This window comes from Heterocephalus glaber, unplaced genomic scaffold (genome assembly GCF_053883595.1).
Source record: "Heterocephalus glaber isolate CG9 unplaced genomic scaffold, H.glaber_assembly_v1.0 deba00001429, whole genome shotgun sequence".
Classification (NCBI taxonomy): Eukaryota; Metazoa; Chordata; class Mammalia; order Rodentia; family Bathyergidae; genus Heterocephalus; species Heterocephalus glaber.
This window is the reverse complement of record NW_028258294.1, coordinates 19,060,049-19,079,009: the sequence shown is the minus strand read 5'-3', so window position 1 is coordinate 19,079,009 and position 18,961 is coordinate 19,060,049. Positions and strand designations below refer to the sequence as shown.

Here is an 18,961-nt window from a genome sequence, read left to right as displayed (position 1 = left end):
TGTAGACTCTCTAAGCGCTGCCTAGTGAGGCTGACTATCTCCAGATGGAAACCAGGAATTTATACATTTTCTACTTCTCTAAGTGAATCTGATGCTTACTGAAGTTGAATAATCACTGCTGTAGGATGATTTCCTTGTGAATAGTAGGCTTCATTAATATTTTCAACAAGTATCTTCTAAAATGTATCTTGGCAATTTTATACATACCTATATGAGTACATGTGCTTCTAGTTATGTCTGCCACAATGGACTCAATGCCAAAAGAACAGAAGTAGCTTTGTCTATCCTATAATCATTCCTCTCTATGCCCACAAAACATTTCCAATATATTTTAAATAACTACAATCATAACCAAATCTTAACTCAAATTCATGATTCATATTATACCTTTTTAATAACATCCTTGAGATCTGCAGAGTTTAGCTTCCCAAGTGGTTTTCCATGTGGAGGTAATAGTTGTCCTAGACCTGGCCTTGCACCTACGTTATGTCGGGCTCCCCAGGTAACATAGAAACTATCTGTAGAAATGAAAGATGTTTTGTCTTACAGGCATTCTTAATAATGGAAGAATCAGTAAGTTCATTGCTTAAAAAATAATTTTTAATCAGTCCAAATAAGATTATCCTCAGAAAAAGGGGAAATTACATTAAAGCCATACACATCATCATTGAAAAGATCAGTAAAGTTAGTTAAGACATAAAGACATCAAACTCTGCCAGAGAACTACTCATTCTCCTCAGATGAAATGGCTTCCTAACACTCCCCTACTAATCCCTCTGTCTACTGTCAGTGTGCCCCATTTTTCTTCTCCAGAATCTCTCAAAGAGATGTGTAAAATAAAAGTAGCTTATATAAAATTGGCATATAAAACAAACTCCCTTGAGAAAGAACATTTATTGATACCTTCAAGGACCCTAACTTCTAAAATAAAAGAAAAAATTTAATTACAAAACAAAAGCTATCCAAACTTCCTTTGAATTTATTTATAGCAGTATTTGTCTAACCATGCAAGGAAAATCTACTCACCATTCTATTAAATCTTTTCCTTCCCAACCATTCTGGAGGCTGTTCCATCAAGTGTTCTCCTTGTTGCATGCTCAGTTCTACTATCTCCTAAAATAACCACTTACTTCCCTAAACCCAAGCTACTTCATGTTGCTCTCCTTTCCTTCACTGCCACATTACTCACATAGACTACTTCAGTAGCCTCCTATTTGGCACTCCTCCTGTAAGGCTCTGCCCCTCAAGTACATCCTCACTGCTACTGAAGCAACACATACCAAAAAGACCTAATTGCACCAAGACCTAATTGCACCATATGAGTCCAATAGTACACATAATTTCTCACTCTCTAAAAAAAAATACACACACACACACACACATACATACATACATACATACATACATACAAACATTCAGGCTTTCAATAAAGGATTTCTAGTCTAGCTCTAGTGAATTCTTAAATCTCCTGTCTCCCTCTATCCTGTACACTAGCTTTCTAAAATCTCCACTCTTTTTCATATTCTTTATGCCTTGTCTGGAATATCCTTCTCCTACCCATCCTTAATATATTCATCTTTTAAAACACAGCATGAACACTTATAGTTGCTAAAAAATATTAAAAATTTAAATTTAAATCTAACAAAGCATATACAGGACTTGTATGCTGATAATTTCACAGCATTGATAAGAAAAAAGCAAAGAGCTAAGTAAATGGAGAAATACATCATGTTCATGAATTGGAAGATTCTACATAGTAAAATTATCCATCCTAACTATACCAAAATAAAAATTTAATGCAATACCTATTAAAATCTCAGAAACATATTTATAGATATTGATAATATTCTAAAATTTACATGAAAAGGAAAAAGAACTGAACAAGCTAAAAGAATTTTGAGGAAAAAGTATAAAGTAGGAGGAATCAGTCTACCCAATTCCAAGATTTACTATTTGGTAGCTACAGCAGTCAAGACAGTGTGGTTATTGGGGAAAAGACAGACATACACATCAGTAAAATACAAAACCCAGGAACAGACTAATAATTTTTGACACAGGTAGAAAAGCAATTCAGGCAGAAAGACATTTCAATAAATGATGGTAGACCAAGTGGGCATCCATACGTTTAAAAAAAAAAAACTTGACACAAATCTCACTCCTTTTACAGAAATTAACTGAAATGGACCACTGCTTCAAGTCTGAAACATAAATCTATAGGAAGAAAACACAAAAAAAAATCTTCAGGATCTAGGACTAGTCATAAAAAAAATTAAACTTGACAACAAGATATCCTTAAAAGGAAAAATTGACAGGTTAGACTTAACAAAATTAAAACATTTTTATCTGTAAGAGATTCTAAGAGGATACAGAGACAAGTTAAAGAGTGGAGGAATATATTTACAAACCACATATCTAACAGAAGACTACTATCAAGAATATATAAATATCTTTAAAACTCTTTAGTAAAAACAAAACAATCTAGTTAGAAATTGGGCAAATAATATGAAGATATATTTCAGCAATAGGATACACAGATGGCAAATAAGCACATGAAAAAATGTCCTATTTCACTAGCCTCTAATGAAATGTACATTAAAATCACAAAACATATCAATACACAGTTATCAGAATGGCTGAAATAAAAAAATAGTGAGAACACTATAGCTAGGACATGGAGCAAGTGGGTCACTCATCCACTGCCAACAGAAATGAAAAATGGTGCAGCCAACTCTAGAAAACACCTTAGCAATTATTTTAAAAAGCATCAAATTACTGCACAATCTCACAATTGCAATCCTGAAGATTTCTCCCAGAGAAACAAAAATTTATGTTCACATACACCTGAACATGAAATGTTTATAACTGCTTTACTCTTTGTAGGCAAAAACTGAAACATCAAGATGTCCTTCAATAGATGAATGGTTAATGAAATGGTGGGACATTCACAGAATTAAAAAGCTACTCATCAATAATATGGAACAAATTGTTGAAACATACAACTACACTGTATGTAATTCCAGAGAATTTTGTTAAGTGAAAATAACATTTTTCAACTCACAAAATTTAAAGAAATAATGAGTAGACTAGTGGCTTCTAATGGATGAGAGAGAAGTGGGTGGGACTCTAAAAGGTCAACATGGTATTCCTTGTAGTGATATAAATGTTCTGTATCTTAACTATGCCAGTGTTAATATCTTGCTTGTATGTTTTACTATAATTTGGTCAGATGTTACCACTGGAAAGAGACTCAGGTCAAAGTTATGCATGTTCTCCCGTACTAATTATTACTATTGCATTTGAAAATAATTAATCTCTACCTCTTCTATGACCATAAAATTTAGCCTTTATCACAAGCATATTCAGAAAAGCTAATTAAAAAATTTTATGCTTTACTATAACTACCAGGTTAATCATCTATTTCCACTGACCTTCATACCATTTAAACGTACTAGTAGTAGTTCCAAAATTTCATATCTGTCTGTGCCATTAGATTACAAGCTTTTAGAGGATAAAAAAGTATGAGGTATGATAAAAAGATATGGCGAATGTTCAAATTTTAAAAAGTTTTTACAGTAAAAGACATATTGCCATTAATCTTCCACACATACACTTACCCCATTTTCCTTGCTACTTTCTGAACGTTCTGAAGCAGTTCTAGAAGTTCTCTAGTGAATATCTTTAGTTGCACTATCATGGCTCCCTCCATGTCTTAAATTGATTCAAAATGTTTACCTTTCATGTTCATTTTGACTTTGGGGAAGAGCCAAAAGTTGCACAGTGCCAGATTTGGTGAATAAGGTGAATGAAGACACATTATAACATTCTCATGAGCCTGCAAACTTTCCATTGGATGGTATACAGGAGAAGCATTACCACATTTTTTCACCACACGTCATAAAGAAGATTTCCAGAACTGCTTCAGAAAGTACCAAGAAGATTGGGATAAGTGTGTTCAAAGAGAGGGGGAGCATTTACAGGGGGATTAATGGCTACATAACTTTCATTGTAATAAATTTTTCAATTTAAATATTCATCATATATTTTGAACACTCCATGTATAATTATTTATAAGTCTTACATAAGGGGACTCTGAAAGACACTACCCTCCAGGGTTGGGGATGTAGGTCAGTGGTATATTGGTCGCCTACCATGACCAAGACCCCTGAGTCTGATTTTAAGAACTACAAAAAAAAAGTGGGGAGAGAGAAGATGCCAAACTCCAGAGAATTCAAGAGCCAAATTACATGTCTATACTATCAATTTCAACTCATGAAAGGACCTGCCAACTGCTTTTCAAGAAGAGATCATACTGATGCAAGTTTCAGACAGAGGAAAAATGGCACCATTTAAGAAACAAAGCCTTTCCACACAAGCTGTGAAAACTATCCAGTGATGGCAAACTTTTTAGAGACAAGTGCCCAAACCATTTATTTAAGCAACCCAAAACCCATTTATTTTTGACAAAGTGTCAACAATACTTCAATTAAACCTGAGCACTGAGGTTTCAGTTTAGGACAAAAAAAAAAACAACTCACACATTAAGATCTTTTGCCATAGGTTCACCACCACTGCAGGCTACAATGATACAAAGCCTCACTCAAAATCAAACCAAATCTCAACCATTTTCAGGGTTCTCTCAATATTTCATCCTGCCTTACATTCTCTTAAACTCATTTCCTAATTCCAAATCTCACTCAGGCAAGACCTAGAAAATGTCTCTTGTCAATCTTAACATCCTTCTAACCCTCAATTTTCAATATTTTCCTTGGCTTTTATACTTTTGGCCCTGGAACCAGTATTCCATCTAGACATACACAATATGTAGAATACATTACAGGAAATATTTTTGAACCCTAGCCTTATATTCTGAAAGAATAAATACATTTTGTAGGCTGAAAATTTTATTAGGAAATAATTCTTTATTGTTCTTTTCTTTTATCAAAGGCCCTCTCACCATGATGATTTTCTATTAAATGCATTACCCCCACAGCAGTTTTCAAAATGCAAATTGGTTGTTAAGCAGAAATGACTCCAAATGTGACAAAGCTGCTTTGTGAGTGAACACATGGCAAGTTATACTTTATTTATGCAACAATGGATGAAGCTGTTAGCAAAAATATGTACGAAGTTCTATACTTAATTACATTATGGGTAGTGATGAATAAAAGAATGGCCATTAGTGTTAACAAAGTCATTATAATGAAATAAGGATTTTCTCAATGATTCTTAAATTTCATATATACATAGATGTTTTTAAAAATTAGTAAAAATCCTTTAGGAAAAATCAATTTTGCATTGCAAATATAAAAGAGTATGTCCCAAGCTCTTTTTTTCCAAGAAAACAATTATTGTCATTTCACTTTGGAGTACAATTACACAAATCTAGCAAAAAATGACTAGAGAGCCCCCTTTATGGAAAAATTAACATTAAATTTTTCAATTTTATTTGTTTAGAAATACGTAGTCATGTTACAGATAAGAAAAATGTTCAAGCCCCTTCTCCATTGTTGGTGGGAATGCAGACTGATGCAAGCACTATAGAAATCAGTACGGACATACCTCAAAGAACTAGGGCTAGAGGTCCCATTTGACTGAGCTATTCCCCTGCTGGGTATCTTCCCAAAAGAATTAAAAGAATCATACCACAGCGATATATGTGCACCTATGTTTATAGCAGCACAGTTTATAATAGCTAAAGTTTAGAAACAGCCCAAGTGCCCATCAACTGGAAACCGGATAAAGAAAATGTGTTCTTTTTTTATAAAATGGAGTACTACTCCGCCATAAAGAACAAGAAACTAGAGACATTTATAGCTAAATGGATGCATATTGAGGCCATACTCCAAATGTGTAAATACTGAATAGTTTCTCTAGTGTGAGAAACTGAAAGTGTAAATAAGGATGAAAATGATTAAAATGAATAATTGATAATTTGAAAGAGGAAAAGGTAAAAGGGTGTGGGGGTGGTGGGAGGGGAAGGGGAAAGGGAAGAAGGGAAAGGAAAAATTATGAGAAAAGAAAAAAAATGGAAACAAAGTCTATGTAAACAGGGAAGGGTGGAGGAGGTGAAGGGCACATAGGTAATAGGAGAAAAAATAAGAACCAAGATACATCATGTTCAGATACAAACACCCAGTGATAAATGTAAACGTATTATATACCTAAAATGTACCAATAAATATATAAATAAAAAAAAAGAAAAATGTTCAAGTTCTCATAACAAGTATTTATTTATATAAACTCTACTATATTACCTGCCATATTCTCCAATACATCTGAGCTCCAATCTCCTTGAAACACTGACGTTAACATATTGTCAAACAAATGAAGTTCCTTTGCACCAACAATTTTGTCACGAAATAAGCGCCGTGCTTCATATGCAACAATTTCTAATACATAATCTAATGGATGATTTGAGGAGCCTAAAAAGGGCAAAGTTTTCTTTAATTGTAATAAAATTCAAATAATTTTAAAATGGTTTAACATAATTGTAAAAAAAGAAACATAATTGTAAAATAAATAAAGTGTGAGAATCTACATACCATAATTTTGGCATCAGATAAATAGAAGAAAAGAGAAAAGGTAAAAATTTATTTTGTTACTAAACTAGTATGTTTTGTAATTACTTAAAGGCTACATTAAATACTATCATTCTTAGTTGTTCAATAAAAATATCAATTCTAGAAACCATATTAAACATGTTTGTTTACAATGAATGATTTCAATTTTTTCTAAAATCAAGTTTTAATAGGGATAATAAACAGTTTACACAAAGAAATATAATATCATTTAATGTTGAAATGTACTGACATTTAAATTTAATATTATCAAAATTTTAAAAATTACAATACTCATTTAAGATATCTATTACAAATACATGTACAGCATAAATACATTCACACATACACACAAACACAATGGTAAAACTTACCTCCTTCTAAATCATATCTGAATAAGCCAAGAACCCATTGTGTAAGAATGCAAGGAGTAAATACATAGTGACTATATTCATCAACTGTAAATTTGGCCCGCACCTATAAAAGAAAATACAATAAACAATCTATCTACTTTCTTAAATATGTAATCATGCTATAAATTTTTCAATCACCTTAAACTCATAGGAATGATAAACTTTTTTTTTTTTTGGTTTTTTTGAGACACAGTTTTGCTATGTATTACAGGCTGGCCTTAAACTCACAAGGATCCTGCCTCAGCCTCCCAAGTACTAGGACTACAGATGTGTACCACCATACCTGCCCAGGAATGATAATCTCTACTGGTTGGTGGGACTTGACTTTAATAGAATTGATTTTTTAAGTTATCCTATATATTCTGTCTTATGTACTTTAAACAATATTCTAAGAGGGTTCATGGATTTCAACATACTGCCAAAGGTTGTCCATGGCAGGAAAAAAAAAAGAAAAGCTTAACTAGCCTTGCTAAAGAAATTTCAGAAAGCTAATCAAAGCTTTATAAAATGATGGTTGCAATTCCAAGGCAATCATGGACCCATTCACTAATATTCAAGATAATATTCACTAATATTCAAGAAGTCTCTGAACAAATCAAAGTGCCTATCCTCAAAAAGGTCTCTCCTTCAGCTGTATGGATACAGCCACTACTCTTCTGATTGCGATCATTTAACATGTGAATTCATGTCAACTCTCACTTCTACATATACATATATAAATACACCCATATATAAATATATATATGCATATATACATATACATATATATTTAAATGTATTGGTACTTTTAGGTATACATTATGATCACATTCATCACTGGGTATTTGTACCCATACATGAAAGAGTAACATCTTGCTTTCTATCTTTCTTGTACTGATACTATAAAAAGCATCTTCTATAAACACTTTCCTAACTTACACATGCTGTTCCCTTTACCTAGAAAGATCTTTCATCTCCCATCACTGTGTAAATTTCTATTCATTTTCCAAACCTCAGATGAAATTTTACTTCCTTAACTTTCTGTACAAAATAACAATATTTACTCACTCTCTCCGCTGTGCTCTTTGTAACTTGAATGTGTTACTACTACATTTATCACACTGTATTTATAATTTGTTTTCATAATTCAGTACTTCATTAGACAGAACTTTCAGAGAAGGGGAATTCATTCATCTTTGTATCCCTAGGACTATCATGGTCAAGAAAAAGTACTTAATAAATGTCTTCTGCATCCTCCATGCCTACTTTGAAGTATTCTTTCCTACTTTATCAAGGAATAATTCTTTAAATATTTCTTGTCAGATAGCAGAAAACAAATAAGCATCAAATGTCACTCTCAAGTTTGAAGCCTGGCAAAAAAAACTGACAGAAATCAGAAGTTCTGATTTTGGAAAGAAGATAAACCCCATTCTGAATATGTTAAATATGAGCTGACAACAGAATAACCACCCAATTCATTCATCCAACAAATATTTAGTAGTGTTTAACAGAAACTGTGCTTGGAATTCAATCATATATAAAATATAGATAGAACCTGCCCTGAAAAAACTCACTCTCCAGGAGGAACGTTTAATAAACAATAGGAAAATAAAGTCTGGTCATTACTAAATCCTGTCCTTTGACAATGATACCAATAGAAATAAAAACTACAATACAAATGCACACACAAACACACACACACACACATTTTATATATATATATATATATATATATATATATATATATACACACACACACACACACATATACCTGTTCATATACTTGTACCATAGATCCCGCTAAGATGTAAATTTTTGATGAGGAGCACCAAATAGAATGATTCTTCAGATTTTTATGTAGAACTGCTTCCAAATATGCTGCATAAATTGTTTGTAATTGCTCTCTTTCTGGATAACTAAATAGGGACAGATAAGGAAAAAAAGAAGCTGAAATCAATATTCTAAATTACTATGTTAATGTTAAGTTACAGAAGGGGTCAAGTTGTGCTGTTCTGAGACCTAGGGGCTAGGTCTAGGCTCACAGTCCCTGTTCTCACTTCAACCAAATTAAATCCCTAAGTGTCTACTGTCAAATGTTGGAAGTGCTAGAGAGGAGTCCAATAAAATTATTAAAAACCTAATTGTTTCAAAAAACACCAATCTTTAGAAAGAAACACAAGGAAATTTTTACTTAAGAAAATGCATTTTGAGTTAACTACAGCCTATTCATTAGTATAGCCTATACGTTAGTAATCTAACTCAGAACTATAAACTAGAGATATTTATAGATAAATGGATGCATATTGAAGCCATACTCTTAAGTGAAATAAATAGGACACACATGTGCAAATACCGAATAGTTTCTCTAGTGTGAGAAACTGAAAATGTAAATAAGGATTAAAATGATTAAAACGAATAATTCATAATTTGAAATAAGAAAAGGTCTAACAGTGTAGGGGTGGTGGGAAGGAAAGGGGAAAGGAAAGAAGGGAAAGGAAAAATTATGAGAAAAGAAAAAAATGGAAACGAAATTTATGTAAATAGGGAAGGGTGGAGGGGGTGAAGGGCACACAGGTAATGCGGGGAAAATAAGAACTAAGATACATCATGTACAGGTACAAGCACCCAATGATAAATGTAAATGTATTGTATACCTAAAATGTACCAATAAAAAAAGTAATGTTCAAAAGAAAAAAAAAAAGTAGCACTAACACAACAAATAAAATTAATTTGTTTCTACTAAACCAAAATGTATTTCATGCAGCTTAAATGGTGGCAATGACACTTCAGTGAAAAAATCATTAATTAATGAGATGCAATTAGCATGAAAACACAAACATAAAATTTAGCATAAAAGTACAAAGGCAAGGTTTAGCATAAAAACACAAAGGCAAAGTTTAATAAAGCAAAAATATAAGAGAAAATAATGCCATAACTAGAAAATTCAGGCATCCCTGCACCAACTGTGGACCAGAGATGGCTAGATGTATCAGCACTGATCCATCAAACATTAAAATGATCTAATTCTATCTTATTTGAATTTAAATTCTCTTTTTAATTAGCTTCATAAAATTTGATAATGCTTTTTGTTTTATGAAACATTTAAAACTTCTAAATCTACAATTGATTGTTTTTATACACTCAAAGAAAGCAAAAATCAGTATGAACACTAGCATGTTCATTGTACCACTATTCACAACAGCCAAAAAATGGAAAACAACCTACATGTTCATCAACCAAAGAATAGAAAGAAAAAAAATATGATACATATACACAACGGGATTACTACCAGTCACCCATGAAAGAGAATGAAGTCCTGTCATTTGCAACATGGAAGAAACCAGAGATCATTATGTTAAGTGAAATAAATCAGGCACTGAAAGACAAATACTGCAATCTCTCTCATATGTGGAAATAAAAATGTTGACGTTGAGAGTAGGATGGTAGTTACCAGAAGCTGAGGAGATGAGATAAGAGAGAGGGATTGGGAAATATCAATCAATGGATATTAGGTTCAGGTAGACAGCAGCAAAAAGTTCTGGTGTGCTACTGCATACTCAGGTGACTATTCATAACAGTAATGTACAGTACATTTCAGAAAGCTAGAATAAAGGATTTTCCAAGTTTTTATCATAAAGAAATGATAAATTTGGACCAGGGATTTAGCTCAGTGGTTCTGGAGCCTGCCTCGCAAGTGCAAGGTTCCGAGTTCGATCCCCGATACCAAAAAACAAAAAAAAATAGAAATGATAAATTTTTCATGAGACAGACATGTTTAACCTGATTTAAACATTATACAATGTAAATATGTATTAAAACATTACATGGTACATCATTAATATATGCAATTTACTTTTATGAATCAATTATAAAATTTAAATTTAAAAAAATTAAAATTCCTCATTTTAATTCCTGATATTACTATTTTAAAACAAAAACTGTATAAAACACTTATGTTCTATTTTCTTATATATTTCCAATTAAAGCCTTTATCATCCTAAATTATTGCCTATTTTGGGAAGGATAAGAAAAATGTATCAGATCTTAAGTGACCATTTTTTTTTCTTTTTGAGGCTCTTGCTATGTAGTTCAAGTTGGCCTTGAACTCATCATGTTGCCCAGGTTGACCTCAAACTTATAGAGATCCTCCTGCTTTGGCCTCCCAAATGCTGAGATTACAAGGCATACGCCACCACACCTGGTCAGTTTAACCATTTATATATTCCACATTTTGAAAACTAATAGAAACCTTTAATAGGATGCAATTATATATTATTTCTCTCCAAGTTAAAAAAAAAAGTTTAAATACTAAGATACATACTCTACAGCACAGAGTCGAACAATAGAAGTAAATCGGGTAGTAAGCTTGTGTCTTCCCAATCTTCCTCCAGCTGACATAGAAGCTACAATTTGAATGTTTTCTAGACCAACCCATTCCAAATTTTCATCATAAAATCCTTGATATGTCAATACCTATTGAAAAAGAAATACATTTAAATGTTTTATACTTTAACTTTGCTAATCATTTTATGCCTAAATTTTAATTATATCTAAATGCAATCATTTTCCCCTATGTAAGTCATGAGTTTAAGATTGAAATATATTTTAAATTCTTAAACCATTGAAAAATAATACTGTTCAAATCTGTGTTCAGTTAATGTTTGAATTATACTCATTTTTAAAATGCTTTTCTCTCAAGAAAACATTAAAATCCAAATATTATACTAGCAATTACCAAAAAAAAGTGTTAGAAGTCAAGGAAAATGTTCTGCTTTTTTTCTATAAATACTCTATCATATTCTGCTATTTTAGTTAAAGCTAAAATGGACCTATATAAGTAGTCATAATAAACTATAAGATTTTAGATATTCAAATATGATATAAATTAAATAAATGGGGAAAATCTGTACTGAATAAGAATGTGTGGTTTTGAATCCTTACAGAGGCAAAATGAGAGACTAATGGGCTAACGAGCCAGAAAGAGGCACAATTGAGTAAGTATGACTGCTAGTGGATGAAAGTATACCCAAAAAAAAAAAAAACCCAAAACTTCCCCAACTCCAGCACTATTTCCAGCTTCTGGTTTTCTTATTATAGGAAAAAGAACAGGTAACAAATGCAGAGTTAAGGTTATTATTTTTATCCTCATATATTATCTTGATGTAATACTAACTTCTAAAGGTAAGAAGATTAAAGAAAGTGACCTAGAAATGTTTCTGGAATTTAATTTTCATAATACAAGCTAAATAACACTGGCCTCATAGAAAGAAAATAGATACTCTATTTATAAGAAAAATTAATGGAATTAAACTGTATCAAATTTTATCAAAACACATCAAGCAATAAGACCTACCTGCTGTAGGAAAGCTACCAAAGTACTGGTCCCCCATTTATCAAGGTTGGGTAGGTTGATATCCTTTAAGTATAAAACAAGTCTTTCACAGTCCTTTGGTCTGTATACGCGACCAGAATTTGTACTGATTACCATGCAAGTCTGGCTCAACTTCTGCAGAAGATGCTGAGAAGTAGTTTGAGCACTACAGTGGACTGTAGCAATTTGAGTGGACCGGAGTTGAGAAAAAGCATACCTGAGCAGCATCCTAGGAAAGATGTATGACATCTGAATTTGAAAATATAACCAGCAAAATCCTTTTTATATTCAATACAGAATTTCTACCTTATAAAATACTTTAATTTATAAAATATGTATGATTTTTAAAGGGAAAAATGGCAAACATGGATATGGTTTCCATAATTACCAAGGTAACTTTCTAATTTTTAGATTGGAAAAAAATAAATATATAGTTTACAGTATTCCTGAGATTCTTTTCAGCCAAAAAAATTCTCAAAAGTAATTTCATCTAATAAAGTATATATAGAATATAGCAATTGTTTCCTCATAGCTAAAAGATTTTAAGCTCTCCTAGGTAAAGTATAATAATTCATGACTTCTTTGTTCCCAACATCTACACTCTATAGGAATTAAAAATAGGTGAGTTCCACTGAATTAAACAGAATGCTAAATTAAACATTTAAATTTCATAACTAAATCACATGGCAATTTGTGAGTATATCTAAAGTATTTATTTTTTGTGACTGCATGCATATAATCTTTTCTTGCATATAATCTTTTAAAAGTATCTTTGATTACTTTCTTTCCATTAAAAATCATATAATTTGGCACAGAAAACGATAAATTCTTCTCACAAGTTATAATTTTTACAAACAGTGACAATAAAAATAATCCTCCATAAAAATGTAAATGCTAACAAAATCACTGAGGAAGAGGGGCATAAGTGTACAAATGCACTCTGTCAACATTTTTCTTACCCTTTGCCACATCCTTCTGGACCTATTAGAATAAATGGCTGTTGAGTATCAGAATTTAACCAAGGTTTGAAATAATCTAGACTTCGTTGCATATCAGGAGTCTGAATGACTGGAAGTGTTTGGCTATTACTGAAATCATCAGCAGTTAAGTTTTCTGGCTTCTTCAGTATGTAAGATGCTAACTGTCCTCTACTTGAGTCATAGTAGGTGTTCATCGGTTTCTCAGAGTCTGGAGGAGATTCTCGTGCCCAATTAAAAACCTTAAGAAGAAAAAGTGAGAAGTTTTTACATGCTCCAAACATAGTATGTCAAAATTTTTAACTCTGCACAGGAAATGTCCCTAACATGAATTATCTTAGTTTTTTTTAAAAAAAGTCTACATACATAACACCTACTTATAAGCAAACTATAATTACAGTAATACTTCATCTTAAACATTTTTCTCTAAACAATAATTTAAGCAAATAAAAATATATATAGAAGATATCAAATTGGTAGATATTTAAACACAAAGGAATATATTCAAGTTTTAATGGAGTTCTTATGAGCACCAATTCACAAATTACAGAGTATAGGAATCTTTTTTTGGGGGGGGGGTACCAGGGATCGAACTCAGGACCTTCTGCTTGCAAGGCAAGAATCTTAAGCCCTTCATTTCCAATATATCCTAGTACTGCTCATTCCACTGTCAACACTACACTCAATGTGTTATTATTCTCCTTCATACTAAAAGCTGTAATATAGATGTAAAGCTGTTTGCCCCAATGCTACCTTTCAATTTCTTTATTCTGAACTTTTACAAGAGTTTCTGCTCCAAAGAAGCACACTGAATGCCACTAAATGATAACAAAGAGAATCATTTAACAACAGAAATAACAGGACAGCCATGGAAAGACAAATAGAATGGAGAAAGCAACAAGTGATACTATTAAAGAAACAGCAGCAAAATGGAAAAAAAGCTGGAACAAAATGTTGACACCAAACCAAAGGAATACATGTTCAATTATTTCAACAGAAAACCCCTTTTGGTATAGAATTCAGTTTTATAAACAATTGGATAAAATATAACCTTTGCATATTAAAGATTTACTAATTATTTATGCTAGCATTGTAAATTGCTAGAACTTTTTGGTTTAAAAGGATGATAAAATATATTATTCTAAGATTAAATGTGAATGAAATAATTATATATGTTCATATAGCTAAGTGTTTTCACAAATATTCCTATGTTCAAAACTTTAAGCCATTAAAACATTATTTCATAAGATTTTAATATTAACATCAAATATAAGTTAGATCAAAGGAGAAATTACACATGCACATATATAAATCCACTATTGCTCCACTTAATATATAATTTCAAAATTTAAAAGTTCTATACCTTGTATTTAAAAATCACTAATTTTTTTCAGTTAAGGAGCAATAAAGTTAAAGAATAGACTGAATAGGTTTTAAATATGCACTACCTCCTTGGTGAATTCGATACGTGATTTCATATTCAGATTTCCTCCAAGTCCTCTTATGAGATTAATAATAAATTGGTCATGATCTCTGCATCCATGTAGATGGGACAAACCATTCATCACAGTCCCAATCAAACTTGTTTCTACCACATAGTCATTCTGTTTATTAAAATCCATAGTATGGACAGACAAAAAATATACATATATTAACCAGTAAACTTAAAATAATACAAATTGACATTCATGTCTCTTTTCAAAAACCACCTTTAAATTCAGCCATCTAATAAAGTTGTAGAAAGTCTGGATTTTATTCAATTATATGTATAAAATAATTACATATTTTCAGCTATAAATGCTAGCACCTTAAGGTTCAAGATTTGATTACTTCCTAAACCTGAAAAAATACAAAAGTGAACTCTAGTCCAAAAAGAATAGTTGTTCATCTTTTCTTGCTAATAATAAAAGAAACCAGATCTCAATTGATGGTTCTGTGGAAAAGGGGGCTAGAAAAAGCACACTTGAATAAAAATTAATTTGGAAGTTTCTCCAAAAGCAGATTTTTTTTTTTTTTGTACTGGGGATCAAACTCGGGTCCTTGTGCTTGTGCAGCAGGCGGCAAAACCACTGAGCTAAATCCCCAGCCCAAAAACAGAATTTTAAAATGAAACTTCTGGACTTAGATGACATACATGGTTAGATTAATAATCAGATACTTTCAAAGAACAGTGCTATTTATTCCTTTTCTTTTGTATATATTTAAGTTTTTCATAAAAGTAACAACATAAAAGCGAAGCCAAGAAAAGTTGAAAAAAATCGCATAACATATCTGGAAGCCATCCATAGTCTTCCTAGCATGCTAACCTTTTATCAAAATCAAGTATGATCTCCTTTTTACAAACTCTTCTAAAATACAACAATATACTTTTCATCCTGTTATACTGTGATTATCTGTTTATGTGGCATTTTCCTTCAATAAATAAACCCTTCTCAAAGAAAGTGACTACTGTGCTATCACCTCTCAAAATCTCTATGGTATTATGCTTGACATACATTACTCAATTACTTTTGGTTGAATAAACAAATGTTTCCTAAATTATTGTAAATAAATTCTCATCCTTTTTCTACTTTAAATTAGCTTAATATTACGTTTACCATGATATATATGTAAGTATTTACTGACATAGTAAAATGAAACAGTAAGATGGGTTATTAGTAAAAATATAAAGACATTCCAACATTTAAGATTTTTAGGTAATCTGTGAAGATGTTATAGATTGGAAAATTAAAATGATTTAAAACTTATGTATTAAGAAGCTATACCAAGACCCATAGAGACAGCAGTGAAGACATCTATCACTCACTTTATCCCCAGGTTCCAGGAGAGCTCTATCACAAAGCAGCAAAACATATGCATCATTCTAAATTATTATACTCTTTACCTTGGTGATTAACTCTGACATATTACAGTCAACTTACCTGCTTTAGAACCCATTGCAAAGCCTTTGCAAAATAATCTGCAATCCAGCTTTCAAGATTATTTCTATATTTAACAGGCTGATTCCTCAACCAACATTTTATCAAAGAATTAAGATCTGTCTCTTCATCACTAAAAGAGATTGGCACAAAAAAATAAGAGATTATTTAGAAAGAAATTACAAATTTACTTTAAAATAAATTTGCTTTAAAATGCATTATTCCACATGTATTTTACCTTCTAGTATTCAAGAGTTAGTTTGGTTACTTCTATATGTGTAATAATTAATAGTATTCCTTTCCACTATTAAAGGATCCTTATTTGGGCTTTCACAGAGTAAGTACTCAAATTTAACTGTAAGTTTACCTCTTACTCCAATTTTCCTACAAGATTATAAGTACACAATGGATAAATGATAATTTTTTATAAATGCTGCTATGAAACTATAAATTCAGTTATATTGTTTTAATAATTAATATTTCATATTAATTGAAGTTCATGACTAATTTAAAATAGTTACATTTGACAATATTGTCAAAGAAATAAACAATTTTAAAATACAACCTGAACTTAACTGATTATACTATCATGTGTTTCATACTACCTTGGTTTCAAATGGCCCCAAATAGTGAGCACTTTATATGGGGTGATAAATAACAAGTTCTAAAACATAAAATCAAAAAGTGAAATAAAACTTCCTTATTTATAACAAACTATTACATTTTGGGAAATGAAATTGGTCCAAACGTCCATGCTCTGATATGTGACTACCATATATGATATCTAAATTTTCATTTTTGCTCTTTAAGCTTTTTCCAAATACACTGAAGAAGAAAATACTAAAGGGGTTTTCAATTTGTAAGAGGAAAAAACTGGACTACAGGACCTATTAAACTGTGATAGCCCTACAATTCTATATATGCAAGATTCTATAATTAAAATCTTGTTACTGAGCTTTAAATTATCAGTGCTTACTTCTTAATTAGTATGTTCACTGCTCTGAACTCAATTATAATATTTAAATAAATAGAAAAAAAATCAAAATATTTGCTGTTTCCCTAAATAAACAAAAACTATTATTATTTAGGTAACTGTAATACAACTAAACTGCTGAAATAATTTAATTACAATATAACAAAATAATTTTGAATGAATTAAACCTTCACAAAAAGAAAATAAATATATATTTAAATATATTAAACTATTATTAAATTATTAAATATATTTAAATAAATATTTATATATTTTTATACTTAGTTGACTTCCTACAAAGCAAAATACAGAATACTATCAAATAATATATGCAAATTCTCTATGGCTTACCTAAGAAATATCATTCCCATTCTAGATATTGTGGCGGGTGAAGCACAGCTTAAATCATGAGTTTCAAACACAAAGTTAACATTTGGGCCAAACTGAATCCTTTCTCCACTAGGCATAGTGAGCAGTCGATTATCATCCAGAACAGAATTCAGAGATTCTACCCATTCAGGGTCAATATCACCATCACAGATTATCCATGAGCTGACATCTGCTTCCAGACCATAACAGATGAGATTGTTAATATATGTGTGCATACATAGTGATCATAATTAAAAATAAGAAATAAATGAATTATCTCTTATTTAAAAGTGACTTCCATAGGCATTATTTTGTATTATTAAAGCTGAATATAAGGAATAAAAAGTTGATCGAGCTGAAATTTTTCATGTGAATCTATACTACAGATCTGCTAAAAAAAACCAAAAACCCATGTGATCTCAGCTAGCCATGTTAGTTACCATGTGAAAATGTTTTGGTAACCATCCCCTTCTAAAAAAAAAACCAGCAGCACAGAAGACAAGTTTCTATTCCCAGGAGATACTTATAAAAGATTCTTCAAACTTGTTTTCTTCCATGACACAAGACTATGCTAAGATCTCTTTCAGAAAGTAAAGAAAACTCAATTTTCAGGGTCCTACATGAAAAATAATTGACTACTGTCACTTTTTTTACATATGAAAAGATGCTTTCAAAGGGAAAAAGCAGTGAACAGGTATGCACAGTTTTTTCAAGGACATTTTATATCCTACTTCCTAAATTGGAAGCAGTTCAAGATGTACTTAAAATTTGTAACAGTTAAAAGAGGAAAATGCCATCAATAAAAGCATGAGAAATAAGTGAAGGTAATGTAATATCTGATCTTTATTTTCTAGGAAATGAAGAGACGACACTGAAAATCACTTCCAGTATCTTAGGATTCCAGTATCTTCCAATTTCATTCAGTGTCTTAGGGAAACAACTATTAATTAAATTATGACCCATAAAAAATTGAATCTCCTCTGATTCTGGCAAAAAAAAAAATTCTCTTAAAAATCAAGTCAAAAAAATTTAGACCAGGAAGTCTACTGTTTTACTACTTAAAATTTCAAAATTATTCAAAACAATCTATTCAAATTGGCAAGTTAATAGTGTTCGCACACACCAACTACAAGGCATTATGACATCAACTCAACAATCAAAAGTTTTATATTTCTTCAGTAAATTAGTCTAGCTTAAAATTTACACAAGTTACTGAGTTTTGACTATACCGTACTAAAGTTGTAAGATAGCATTAAGTCAATATTATAGCATGTCTAAATAAAATATCAAAAACACATCATTATAAAGTAGTTTACAGTAATGTCTAAGTCTTGATGAGGACATTATAGGCCAGTTCTATTATTCACTAAGAATTATTATGTAAATCAGCGAATTACACAGTAG

At 31.2% G+C, this 18,961-nt stretch overlaps 1 protein-coding gene across 12 annotated transcripts in view; it reads right to left on the bottom strand.

The window, feature by feature from the left end:
• Dync2h1 (dynein cytoplasmic 2 heavy chain 1) overlaps window positions 1-18,961 on the bottom strand; it is a 333,458-nt gene that overhangs the window by 238,072 nt on the left and 76,425 nt on the right. For 8 of the 12 annotated variants that reach the window (XR_015451638.1, XR_015451639.1, XR_015451640.1 and 5 more), the window contains 10 exons: window positions 17,540-17,750; window positions 16,219-16,348; window positions 14,746-14,901; window positions 13,280-13,539; window positions 12,303-12,549; window positions 11,271-11,422; window positions 8,721-8,865; window positions 6,932-7,034; window positions 6,255-6,422; window positions 388-518 (listed from right to left, as the gene is read on the bottom strand). Coding sequence is in view for 9 of the 12 variants with exons in the window: in XM_021251564.2 (XP_021107223.2) it covers window positions 388-518; window positions 6,255-6,422; window positions 6,932-7,034; window positions 8,721-8,865; window positions 11,271-11,422; window positions 12,303-12,549; window positions 13,280-13,539; window positions 14,746-14,901; window positions 16,219-16,348; window positions 17,540-17,750 (1,703 nt within the window). In the remaining 3 variants the exon portion in view is untranslated. The remainder of the gene's footprint in view (window positions 1-387; window positions 519-6,254; window positions 6,423-6,931; window positions 7,035-8,720; window positions 8,866-11,270; window positions 11,423-12,302; window positions 12,550-13,279; window positions 13,540-14,745; window positions 14,902-16,218; window positions 16,349-17,539; window positions 17,751-18,961) is intronic. The other 4 variants (XM_004874021.3, XM_004874022.3, XM_087212338.1 and 1 more) reach the window with 3 other exon arrangements.